Raw genomic sequence first — 12,040 nt, 5'->3', positions numbered from 1 at the left:
ATGCAGTCTAAAGGAAGCTTGCTTCTTTGTGTTAGGGACTATACATTCAAATAGGGATATCAACAACAACATTAAAAAAATCCATTTTAAAAACTTTCATATTTCCCCTCAATTTTGCTGCTACAAGACCAACCAGGTATTATCATGACTGTTCACTTAGCTTGACCCTCCCTTACAAACAGTTTCTATGTGCATCACACAGTTCATTGGGAACAGCAGGTGTTTTAGATTCTTGACCTCAAATTGTGTTTTTGCAGGCTGTGGTTTCTCTGACCTCTACAAGAACAGACAGGGCCTTGGAAACCATTTTGATGTAATTTCAACCACCTTTGCTTTCTGAACACTTTGCATGACATATCAGACACTTATTTTGGGACTGCAGCACCTGGAATACAGACGGGTTCTCTTTCGAAAGTCTAGTTAGAAACTTAAAAAAAGGAAAAAACCCCATTGCAACTGTACGCATATCTTAAGAAATGTCTAAATGACCCTACTTAAAATTATGAATGCTAAGGCACAATATTAAAAAAATGGCAAACACTACAATTACTTTTGCATCAATCTAATACTTTGCCATAACTGTTTAATTATCTGTCAAGGATTTCTGGACTAGAAACTTGGGGTAGGGAGGTACACAGGGACTAGATCATATACTTCTGCAATTACAACGTCAAGCAGACTGGGATGTACATATTACTTCTCCAGTTAAACTGATTCGCGTTTGCACCAAAATGTTCCATAATAGTTAATGAAGTAAATGAAGACGTGAGGATGTTTGTGTTGGGGCAGGGGAAGGAGTAGGGAAGAACTAATATATCCACATCAAAGGTCTTCCTAAGAACCTTGGAGGCACATTTCTCCACCTAGAAAAGTTCAAGAAGTAAATGTACTCTTTTCTCTCTTCACCAGACAATCTAATAGAATCACTTCCCAATTGTAACTTTCCCTGCAATACACTGTCCTAGAACTTTCCAGTCCTCAGGTTTAGCTGACCAGACCCTTCAGTGGCTCTACTTTCACTTTTAAGTACTAACACATATTGGTCCCTTATGGGGAAAGTCTACAAATAAAGTGTGTAGGGACCTTTCTCACATCTGAGAATTATACCAAGGACCACCACCATGAACTTCTGAACTATGATTTTTGTGTCAAGGCCAGAGAGAATATTGAATACAGCAATTTTCCCACTTTTAAAGAAACTGTTGCCCAGGTATTGTAGGTGTTCATTTTAAGTAATTGTGATGGCTTTTCACTGGCTTCTATAGGATATCAGAAGCAGAAAGCCAACACACAGGAAAGCAGAAATAGCATTCAGCCGACTGTCCCACCCTCTCCCCAAACTCTGGATTCACTCCTCCCTGTTGCATCCCAGGCACAAAGATTATATTATCATCTCCACTCACATGGCTGACATCTCAGAACAACGTTCCAACATTGGACTTAACTAAAAAGACGGTTTTTTGAAGATCTGCAGTGGTTTACAAATGAAACTCAATTTTCTCAATGCCGAAGTTTTACAGGGAACTGAATTCATGACAAGACGAACTACAAAAATTCAAGAATGCTATTCATAAGTTACAAAATGCTGTGCCATCATAAACTCACCATTGTATGTACAAACGCATCCCCAGTGGAAATGGTTAAGCATTTTATTTGTGTAACACGCATGTGATAAAGAATTGTCTAAACCATCTGGTCAGCAGTAGACTGCATACAATTACTAATGTAGTGTATGAGGCTATCTGCATATCAAGACCCTTTTATAATATTAATTCTTTAATGTGACTTGTACTTTATCAGTAGAACTTAGTAAGTTAGAAGACTACAGAATAACCTGTGGAACTTTTAAAAAAACTACAAAATTTTATCCATGCAACTGTTATAACTAAAAAATTAAGCAGGCATGAAATAGGACTAAGAATAATACAGCCAAAGGACAAGAGTTAGATTTCTATAGTGGTGGGAGGATCATAAGTGAATTTTGATTTCTGTTAATGTGGTTTGGGCAATAAATTAGAATAAGTAAAATGGCATTAATTAAGTCAGTGTGGTGCTGGCATAAGAACAGACAGATCAATGAAATCGAACAGATAGTCTAGAAACAAGAGTATGTAATAAAGCAGGCATCACAAACCAGGGTGGAGGAAGGGTGGAGGAGATCATTTATTTAACAAATGGTACTGAAGCTACTGGCTAGCTGCTTAGAAAAAAATCTTTGTGATCCTCACCTCATGGCACACATTTACCAAAATAAATCCCATATGGATGGAAAATTTAGAAGCATTGAAACAAAAAAGCCTAGAAAAAGTCATGGTAAATATTTCTAATTTCTGGATGAAAAATATTTTAAAAGTGACAGAAATTACGATGAAAGATCAATAGATTAAAGCGATAAAAGCTGAACTTCATAAAAATTAAAAATATATCATACACAAAAAATAAACAGGAAAAAGTCAGCAACAAAAATGGCAAAGAGTTAAGGTCATTACTGTATAAACGGTACTTACCAACACACCAAAGAGAGTGATTAGTTTACAAATAAAGGTTTGTGTGCACTAGCAATAAAAAAAAAATTTACCTTATCAAATTATAAAAATAAAATTTAATGTGTTAGTCTGGATGGCTTAAATAGCAAACATTTATTTCCCACAGTTCTGGAGGCTGAGAAATAGAAGTTCTGGCAGATTCTATTCCTGGCGAGGCCCATCTTCCCAGTTTGCAGATGGTCACATGACAGAGACAGACATCATCTCTCTCCTGTCTCTTATAAAGGCATTAATCCCATTAATCATGAAGGCTTCACCCTCATGACCTAATCACCTCCCAAAGGTCCACCTCCAAAGACCATCATCTTAGGGGTTAGGCTTAAACACAGGAACAATGCGGGGGACACAAACTTTCGGTCTATAACCCTCAAGGATGACAAAAATGTAGGTTGGGCACTCAGATCTACTGGGCAAAGTGTTAACTGATAGATTTTTGCAAAGCAATTTGATAAGTATCCACAACTTTTCATTTCATAGTCTTTGACCCACTGGCTCCCTTTTAAAAATCTAAGGATATTCATATGTCAAAGAAGATTTCTGCCCAATTTTGTTCAAAAATATTGTTCATAATATCCCAATACTGAAAACAACTTACATGCCCAATATATACGAAAATGGTCATGAAAGTATCATAAATTCATTTTAAAAAGTTAAGAAAACAAAGAAGTTATATTCATGAAGTATTTATAATAACATAAAAAGTATTTAATGTTAACTTTAAAAAGAAGAATACAAAGCTGTATACGAAGCATAACTATTTAAAAATAAAAATGCATACAAATGACTGAAGAAAATGTGTCAAAACATTAACAGTGGTTGCCTGTGGGTGGTAGTATTATCGCTGGTTTGTCTGTTGACACTTTTCTGTATGTTCTAAATTATATAAAATGGCCATGTATTATTAATACACCCTTATAATCCGAAGAATATAGAGCATTAGAACAGAATTTTAAAGAATTAACAAACATATAATGTTCAACTGTAAACATATGTATCTCCCCACACAAATATAAATAAATTGTTTATATTTCCACCACTACTTTATTGCTATGCAACTTGGGTCTTTATATGCACACTTAATTTAGTAATTCAAAGCAATAATCAGGGTTTTATAACTGGCTTATTAGTGTTTGATTTGTCTTAGATCACTATTGAAGAACACCTAGAAGCTATTTTACTTCAGGGCTTAGTTAGTTACCAAAGACTTATCAGTTGCTTTCTAGAAAATGTAGAGCACATACACATCCTGTTGTGTGAAGGACAAGAGCCTGGCAGTGCTGTTGATCCTCAACAGACTAGAAAACCTCAGCTCAATAAGGACCTAAGGAAAATGGCAGAGAAGGCAAGAGAAAATGGAACCAAGAACATATTAAAATATGGAAGCTGGATTGTGAAAGAACAAGAAATGGCAAATCCACTCCATTCAAGGATTGGAAAGAAAATAAAAACAATGCAAGAGAAAAATACTAAACATAGAACTGAAAAGAACAAGAAAAAAAAAATAACTCTGAATGACGAGGTTACTTAACCATTTCTTAAAAGGGGAGTAGAATAAAACAATACAAGGTAGGGAATAAAACAGCCAAACAAGGGATGTAGCTAACGAATCAAACTGGCTACTATGGCTAGTAGTTTTTCATTAATTACTGTAGCCCTGCCAATACAGTAACATTCAAGAAAATGCCAGCACTTATTTAAAACAATAATGTGAGGAAATATTTGTTTTCTTAATATTTAACCAAGTTTTCCATGTTTTATGTTTTGAAAAATAAGGAGGCTATGGCATATACAGAAAAACATATCACACACAGTTTACTCTATTTTAAGCATTAATGTGTTTAAAACAGAACTTGAGAGTTGATTTAGGTGTTACAAATAAACTTGAGGGATTAACACTGATGAGTACTAAAACCTAACATTCTACAGAAAGCAGGAGGAGCCTCTGCCCAAAGTCAAATTTTCTAATCTGTAAAGATACGTTGCTCTAGAACTTCAGGAGGCATTAAAAGGTTAATCTTCAAAGGAAAGTCTGCAGATGTTTTGCATTTTTCAGTATCTAACCATTTCAGTGATAAATGCTTCACATGACAACTAAATATCCACATAAGAGAGCCAAAACTTATAGTCTTTGTACTGGTTCATAGTTTCTCAAACTTCGTACAACCTTCACAATTTCTGGTATGTCCATATCCCACCTGTACATTTACTTATTTTTTCCTCAAATCGACTTGCTTTTAAAAATTGAAATACCTACTTTAGGCTTGTCCTAAGTAGTAGACAAATCACCAGTTTAATGTGCTAGCTGTATTTTGAATACATATTAATATACTTAAATATTTAAGTGAAACTATGTCCATATACCTTCTAAACACACTGTGCATGTTATTAAGTGGTAAGGCATGCCATCCATCAGAAAATATAGTCCAATCCCAATTTCTCTGACCAAGAAAACTCTGAGGAATGAATCATGAAATTGTTCATAAATGTGTTAAAATTACAAGCTTTTGTTCCCAAGGCAACTAAAAACATTTCAGATCTTAAACTTTCTGATCACTGAAACTCTGAAGTGCTTAGTTTACTGTATAAATATTACATGCTATGAAAGTGAAACTTTTAAGAAAAATAAACTCCTGTGAATGAACAATAGGCTCTATCTATTAATATCTAGTTCATAGGACTTCCGTAGATGAAGCCAGTCTTTACACAATCTTTAATCACACCACCACTTGATCATCTGTCACTTGTTTTCTTGTCATACAGCTTGCATATTGACATAATTCTTATGTAATCTTTCATATATGTAGATTTTATCTCTCATGGATACGCTTCCTCCACTTTTTATTTCATATTCCTTTCCTGTCTTTGTACCTCCTGTCTCATAGAGCATGTGCTTAATAAAAGATTTTGGAACAGAACAAAATCAATACAAACCAAACCTTACAGCCACAACATATTGTGCGTTTGTATCAAACAAAAGAGATTTTTATTTTAAGCTCTGCATTTTCTTAAAAGTGAGGATTTTGTCAAACATTTTTATCCACTCTGAGAAATGTACAATGATTAGAAAAGTGCATGTCATAATAATTTTCATATATATGTACTCCAAAACATCACAAACACACGGCTTTGGAATAACTTGAGTATAACCTGAAGATTTTCAAATTTCATAAATTAGCCTTTAATGAATTGTACAAAATATTTTTATAAAAAAAGTTTATGTTTTCTGAACACATGGGTATTTAATTATTACTTCCACCTCGCAAGACTCACATGAAAATAAAACAGTTCAAATAGAAAAGGAGAAAAAAAGTCAAAAGAAAACAAAGAAAAGGAAAGCTGGTTCACAGCATCTGAATTACTTCTGGACTCTCTTTCTGGTTCTTGAACCTTGAAGAAAAATCAAAGAAACTGAAATCATTAATCAATAATTTACAAAAGCAAAAGAACAGAAATATAAATATCCCTAAATATAGTTATTAACATTTTAAAATCAAATTGACTCTGGTGATTTGCAAAGATAAAACTGACATACAAAGGTATGACTGCTAATACCCTGAAAATCTTAGAAAATTGGGTCATTTTTTAATATGTCAAAAAATATGCTGACAAAACCTACCTTCTCTTAAGCCATATAAAAATACCTTGACTGATAAAACGTATCTAATTTTTACTAATACTGAAATATTTCTCTCCAAAATTTAAATTTGTTGTAAAATTTAAAACATTATCTCCAAATATAAACCTTAGCAATATAGATAAGCATTCATTCCTTAGGGGGAAGCGATGAGGTCACGCATGTTATGAAAAGCAAAGGAATGAGTTGCTTTTTAAAGCCTATTACCTACACCCTTTAGGCAGGAGAGCACTGGGATATACTGAAATGGAAAGTCTTTTCCGCTAGGAATTACACAGGTCCCAAATGAGTAGCCTCCTAGAAAAGGATCGTATGTGATACTGGTCTAAGTCCCCTATGACAGTACCTATCTAACTATTCTTGGTTTGGAATAAATCAGTGACTCTCTACTGGGGGCATGGGAATTCTGCCTCACCAAGACATTTCACCCCACCTACTACTCCGACTCCACCTCTGGGTGCAGCAGTTAGCCTGATCACAGCTGCCTAGTGCTGGTGAGAGAAGCAGGGCCATTTCTTTCCCACTGCCGCATGCTACGCTCTGCCAGGAAAGAGCAGGGGCACCAGCGTCAGGGACAGCATGGTGCTCATAATCAATCAATGACTGCACAAAAAAAACAAAAGATCAATACTTCTTTTCTGAAAAGGACAAAACATTCTTTGAATGTGGAACAAAATTCTACCATATGTACCTAAAGGTTTTCTGATCATGGGTTTCAGTTACTTAACATGAAGGTCAGTTTCAAAACTAGCATTTTTAATTTTTCCAAGTTATAGTTTCTATTCAATCACCATACAGTTCAATGAAAGCAAATTTCAAGCTTATATGAATATCCTTTTTTCTGCCACTCATAATACATACCCTATATACTGCACTATGATTGATTCTAAAATTTGAGTTTTTTTCTTAAATTTCTGTAACATGGCCATCTATTAAAAATATCCCACAGTAGATTTTTAGGTTTTTATTTCAAGAAATTTTATTTGTATTATTATTATTTTTTTTTTTTTTTTTGAGAGGGAGTCTCGCTTTGTTGCCAGGCTAGAGTGCAGTGACATCATCTTGACCCACTGCAACCTCCGCCTCCTGGGTTCAAGTGATTCTCCTGCCTCAGCCTCCAGAGTAGCTGAGATTACAGGTGCCTGTCACCACGCCCAGGTAATTTTTGTATTTTAGTAGGACTTAGACTTTCACCATGTTGGTCAGTCTGGTGTCGAACTCCTGACCTCAAATGATCCACCCGCCTCAGCCTCCCAAACTGCTGGGATTACAAGCATGAGCCACTGCGCCCGGCCTATTTCAAGAAATTTGAAATTAATTCTGCACAGAAAACTGAAAATGCTGCGATAGTGAGATTGGCATAAAGGGTATTACAAAATCAAGGTCAATAATCAATATTATATCTCCCTTTCAATACATTTTAAACCTTTAACCACACTACAAAGAACACTAAATTAACAACTATAAAGTTATATTCAAATAGCATTATTCTCATTAATGTCTTAATTTGCCATTTTACTCTGAAATTAAATATCACTGCTGCTCATCTCCTTCAATCCAAAGTTTCTCACTGCAACTGAAAGGGCTACTACTGCCTGGAATTTATTACATAATCAGTCCTACACACCTTGTTGACTTTGCTGCATAAATCAATTCAATATTTTCCCTAATAATCAATTCTGATTGTTACAAAAAAAACTACCTTCTTATCTCTTAAATATATAACCATTTTCATAATATACACTACTGGCAAAGGGTCCAATCAGAAGACTAATGTATATAATTTGATATTTGGAAAATAACATATAAGTTTGGGATGCTTTTCTATGATTTTATAATGCAGTAGGAAAAAAAAAGTAGGAAATTTCTTTGTAGGGTTCCCTTAAAAATATCTACTTTTTGACTAGTCATGCTTTCTCCAAAGAGTCCTCAGGAATGGTCCAAAATCCAAGGTTCTTAAAAATAATACCAACAAAAGTAGCCTCCATTTTATGAACCGGGGGGGGAAGTACACCAACCATAAATATCATGGCTATATTAGCTAATTTTTAGCACAATTCTGAAATACTGGCATGATTTTGAAATGCCAAAATATGCATGATTTTTAAAGGCTCATCATTTTGTGAGGGGAAAAATTACTTGCAGCAAATAACCAAATTTTCTCAACTGGTAAAAATTATGCCTTGCATAAAAATAAAAGGATTAGAGGCCTCTGTTCTTCTTGAAAACCATCCCATCACCTCCTCTATTTATTTGAGAAAACCTACACAATACACATTTTGAAAGCTTTCAGAATGTGTTCTTACACAAAAGACCCCCAACTATTCAAAATGAGTTTAGGTGTATCAAGAAAATTATACATGTTTTTAAATGGTCTAAACAGATATTAAAGGAAAGTTGCTCCCATTTTGCTAGGCACAGCATTCTGAAAGATCACACAGTGAGAAAAATCTCTTACCATACTGTAAATCATAAATTGTGTTTGAAAATAAAATTGTTAATGAAGAAACTGACATTTCTAAAGCTGCTGTTAGAGGTAACCATTCTTGAAACATGTTTATGACACAAAATCTTAAAGCCCTAAAACCAGTGTTCACTGAATTGTACTATATATCTTAAAAATTAAAAAAATCAAATGTAATAATGTGTCTTTTCCTTCAAGTTACTTTTAAACTGATAAATTTAAAAATACACATTTACATCAACTCTTGGCTTTTTCTTTTTGCTGGACACAATAACATTTTACCATCAGATAATATTTCTCTCACTTATGATTCTTTTGATAGTAAAATACCTTAACTCGCCTTGTACTTTAGGGGAAAAAAGTGAACTGTAATGGGGGAAATAAACAGCATTTTAAGAACAGCAATTTTGAGTTTATATGAATAAGGGCGAATCTGATTATTCTTTATCTTCTGAAAAAGTTATGTCAAAAAAACTGAATTGTTCTCCTTAAATTATTTATGACTTTACTATACTCTTTTGTCATTAATAAAATAACAAAAATACTAATATATTTTCTCATGGGAAAAAGCATCAGTAGAAGACCTTACACTAAAAACTTAGGTTAAAAAAAATTTCATAATTATACTAGAATTTAAAAGCATTTATCTATCAAAACAAAAACGCTTGATGCTTATTAAGCAAAGTTCAGGTAACAAATGATGTCCAGGCAGTCAAGAGAGGGATAAGTCTTCCTGATGCGCAGCTGAGATTCTGCCTTAGACTTAATGAGTGTCAATCTCACTAGAACAATGCAGGATCTTTCCGAAACTAAAATTGCCAGTTCTAAAATTTAAGGGATTGTTTTCTAAGAATATTGCTGTATATTTATAAATACTCCTTAATTTTGTTCCCACTCACTGTCATAGCTGCTGCTGCTAGCCTCTGGCTGAGACATGCTTCGATGTATTGCTCCTTGGGACTCCTCACTTCCTAATAACAAAATGAACAAGACAGGGGAAAAGGGGAAAAGGGGAAAAAAAGACAGTAGCGAAAGGAAGACAGCAGCGGGAAAAAGAGAGGGACTACTTCAAAACCTCTCGCCTTCAGTGTGAAGTTATATATTCCATCTTCAGGTATCTCAAGTATTCTTTGGGTTAAAACAGATTAAACCAAAGGATGTTCTAACCATAATATGTAATGAAGAACATAGTAATAAAATCAGGGCAAAAATGATTCTCTTTGAAAGTTGAATACTGTGCTTTCCACAAACATGCACTGATGCCACTAGCAAAAGGAAGGTAAAATAAATTGGTGGCATTATTCAATATGGCACCTATGCTTTAAAATTTTTTTTTAACCAAAAATAAGCCTTTTCCGTTAGAAACCAAGAAATATTTCAGGACAAACAAAATAATAATTCAAAAAAAAAGGCAGACGGGAAAAATCTTTTTAAAAAAATGTATTGTGGGCCGCACTGAATAGCTCTCTTTATTGAGTCAAGTACATCATCATATCATACAAATCCTGGAACACATTGGCTGGCAGTTTATTAAATATATCAGACCAAAGTCCAACCTAGTTCTGCCCTTTGCAGATGCTGCCTTTGCTAATGTCATTTCTGGAACTATTGGAAGTGCCTTCAGTGCCAGTTTATAAGCCATCTCAGAAATGACTTCATACCTTTTTTTTTTTTTTGCTTCAAGAACTTTGAAAAGTGATCATCCATAAAGCTTTGATTCCTTTCCTCTTAACTTGTTCAAAAAAAAGAAGAGGTTGACAAACTTTATAAGGAACAATCAGGCAGCTCAGTTGCAACAGACCCACGTCTGACCCCTGACACTCACTATCATATCCAGAGTTATGTGGGATCAGTGTGAGGAAGTGGAAAGACATTGGCCTGACAGTTAAGAGTTCTGGTCTCTATCACTAAGCCTTTCACAACAGCTCAGTCATTTATTTTATTTATTTTAGAGATGGGGTTTCTATGTTGCCCATACTGGACTCAAACTCCTGGGCTCAAGTGATCCTCCTGCCTCAGCCTCCTGAGTAGCTGAGACTACAGGCACATGTCAGTCACCACACCTGCCATTTAATCATACAGTGTCTCAGGTTCCAAATCTGCAAAATGAAGGAAGCTTCCCAGTCTCAACTTTATAATTATTGTGGAGAGAAAATAATCTAACGTGTATAAAAGACACCGCAATACATACTATATAAAAATCTTGTGGTATTTTATTATAAAATCAAAAGGTCATGACCCAAATAGTTGACCCCTCATCTAATAGGAGGAAATGAAATTTGTGTTTACGTATGGAAGCAGCTAGGCAAAACTGTTCAACTTACGGGTCTGTATGGCCTCCTCTATCTGTGTGTTTGACCATTCCATATCTTCAACACCAGGTTCCTTGCTTTCTTCAATTTCTTTCTTTCGCTTCTTACATATAAAAATTAAAGAGAGAGAGACAGATCTGACAGTCAAGTAAACTACAAACTCATCACGTTATTTGTCTGTGTGTGTATATAAATGTATATAGGTGTGGGTGTGTCAAAACACACAGGAAGAATATTCTCAACTTCAGGATAGTGGTTACCTAAAGGAATGGATGAGGGATGGAAGAAAGGGGGAGTACGAGAACTTTCAACTAGACAGTTAACCCAGATGGTAGATATATTTGTTATATCCACCTCTAACTTTTCATGCTTTATATACTTCATTATTCAAAGCTGTGATTTAGCCATCAGGACTAATCATACAGAAGCTCTTTTAAAACAAAATGTTTTACAAACTCACGATCACCACTCAGGCCAAAGATACTCGCCACATTGTACAACGTGGGTGGGGTGGAGAGAGGATAATCTATTTGATAAATGGAAAAAATGTATGTCTTGCCCCATTTATGACATCAGTGTTTGTACCACATAACACTGGTGGTAAAATTCTATTTATGAATCAATAATGAAAAACTTGTAATAAATGTTTCTCTTTTAGCATACTTTTTATTAAAAGTTTAAGAGGGCCATAAACCTTACTGTACATGAATAGTCTTAAAAGTACAAAGCTCTCTGAAAATCTCAAAAACCGTCTGGATTTCTCACATTCTCTTGGGCCTGTCCTATTTTTCTAGTGAAGTGTTATTTAGGAATCAGTGCTCATATTCTGTCACCATCCATTCTTCCCAAATGTTCCTTCAATTTCATTTTATGTCTTTCTACCACTACAACATTTTCTAACAGGTCCAGTCCTGTGTTAAGTTTCGAAATTCTCTAACATCTCTATACATAGGTAAAATTACAGAGGGGCATTAGTAATAAATATAAAACTTTGAGTTTTTTATATAACTTTATCTTGTGTAGTTTCAAATTTAAACAGATTAAAATACAAATTTTAATCCAAAGCTTCTCTTGGTTGCCTAAA

General features: G+C 34.5%; 1 protein-coding gene across 4 annotated transcripts in view; it reads right to left on the bottom strand.

Annotated features, from left to right (window-relative positions):
• Positions 1-5,499: 5,499 nt before the first annotated feature.
• VRK1 (VRK serine/threonine kinase 1) overlaps positions 5,500-12,040 on the bottom strand; it is an 84,242-nt gene continuing 77,701 nt past the window's right edge. Inside the window, exons 12-14 of one of the 4 annotated variants that reach the window (XM_002825090.6) lie at positions 10,969-11,059; positions 9,544-9,615; positions 5,500-5,933 (exon numbers count right to left, since the gene is read on the bottom strand). In XM_002825090.6, the coding sequence (XP_002825136.3) occupies positions 5,902-5,933; positions 9,544-9,615; positions 10,969-11,059 (195 nt within the window). In that variant the 3' untranslated portion in view covers positions 5,500-5,901. Of the gene's footprint in view, positions 5,934-6,630; positions 6,721-9,543; positions 9,616-10,968; positions 11,060-12,040 lie in introns of those variants that run through there. The other 3 variants (XM_024231914.3, XM_054530498.2, XM_024231913.3) reach the window with 3 other exon arrangements.

This window comes from Pongo abelii, chromosome 15 (genome assembly GCF_028885655.2).
Source record: "Pongo abelii isolate AG06213 chromosome 15, NHGRI_mPonAbe1-v2.0_pri, whole genome shotgun sequence".
In the NCBI taxonomy this organism is placed as follows: domain Eukaryota; kingdom Metazoa; phylum Chordata; class Mammalia; order Primates; family Hominidae; genus Pongo; species Pongo abelii.
Note: the sequence above shows the minus strand (reverse complement) of the source record. Positions and strands in the feature narration are given on the sequence as shown.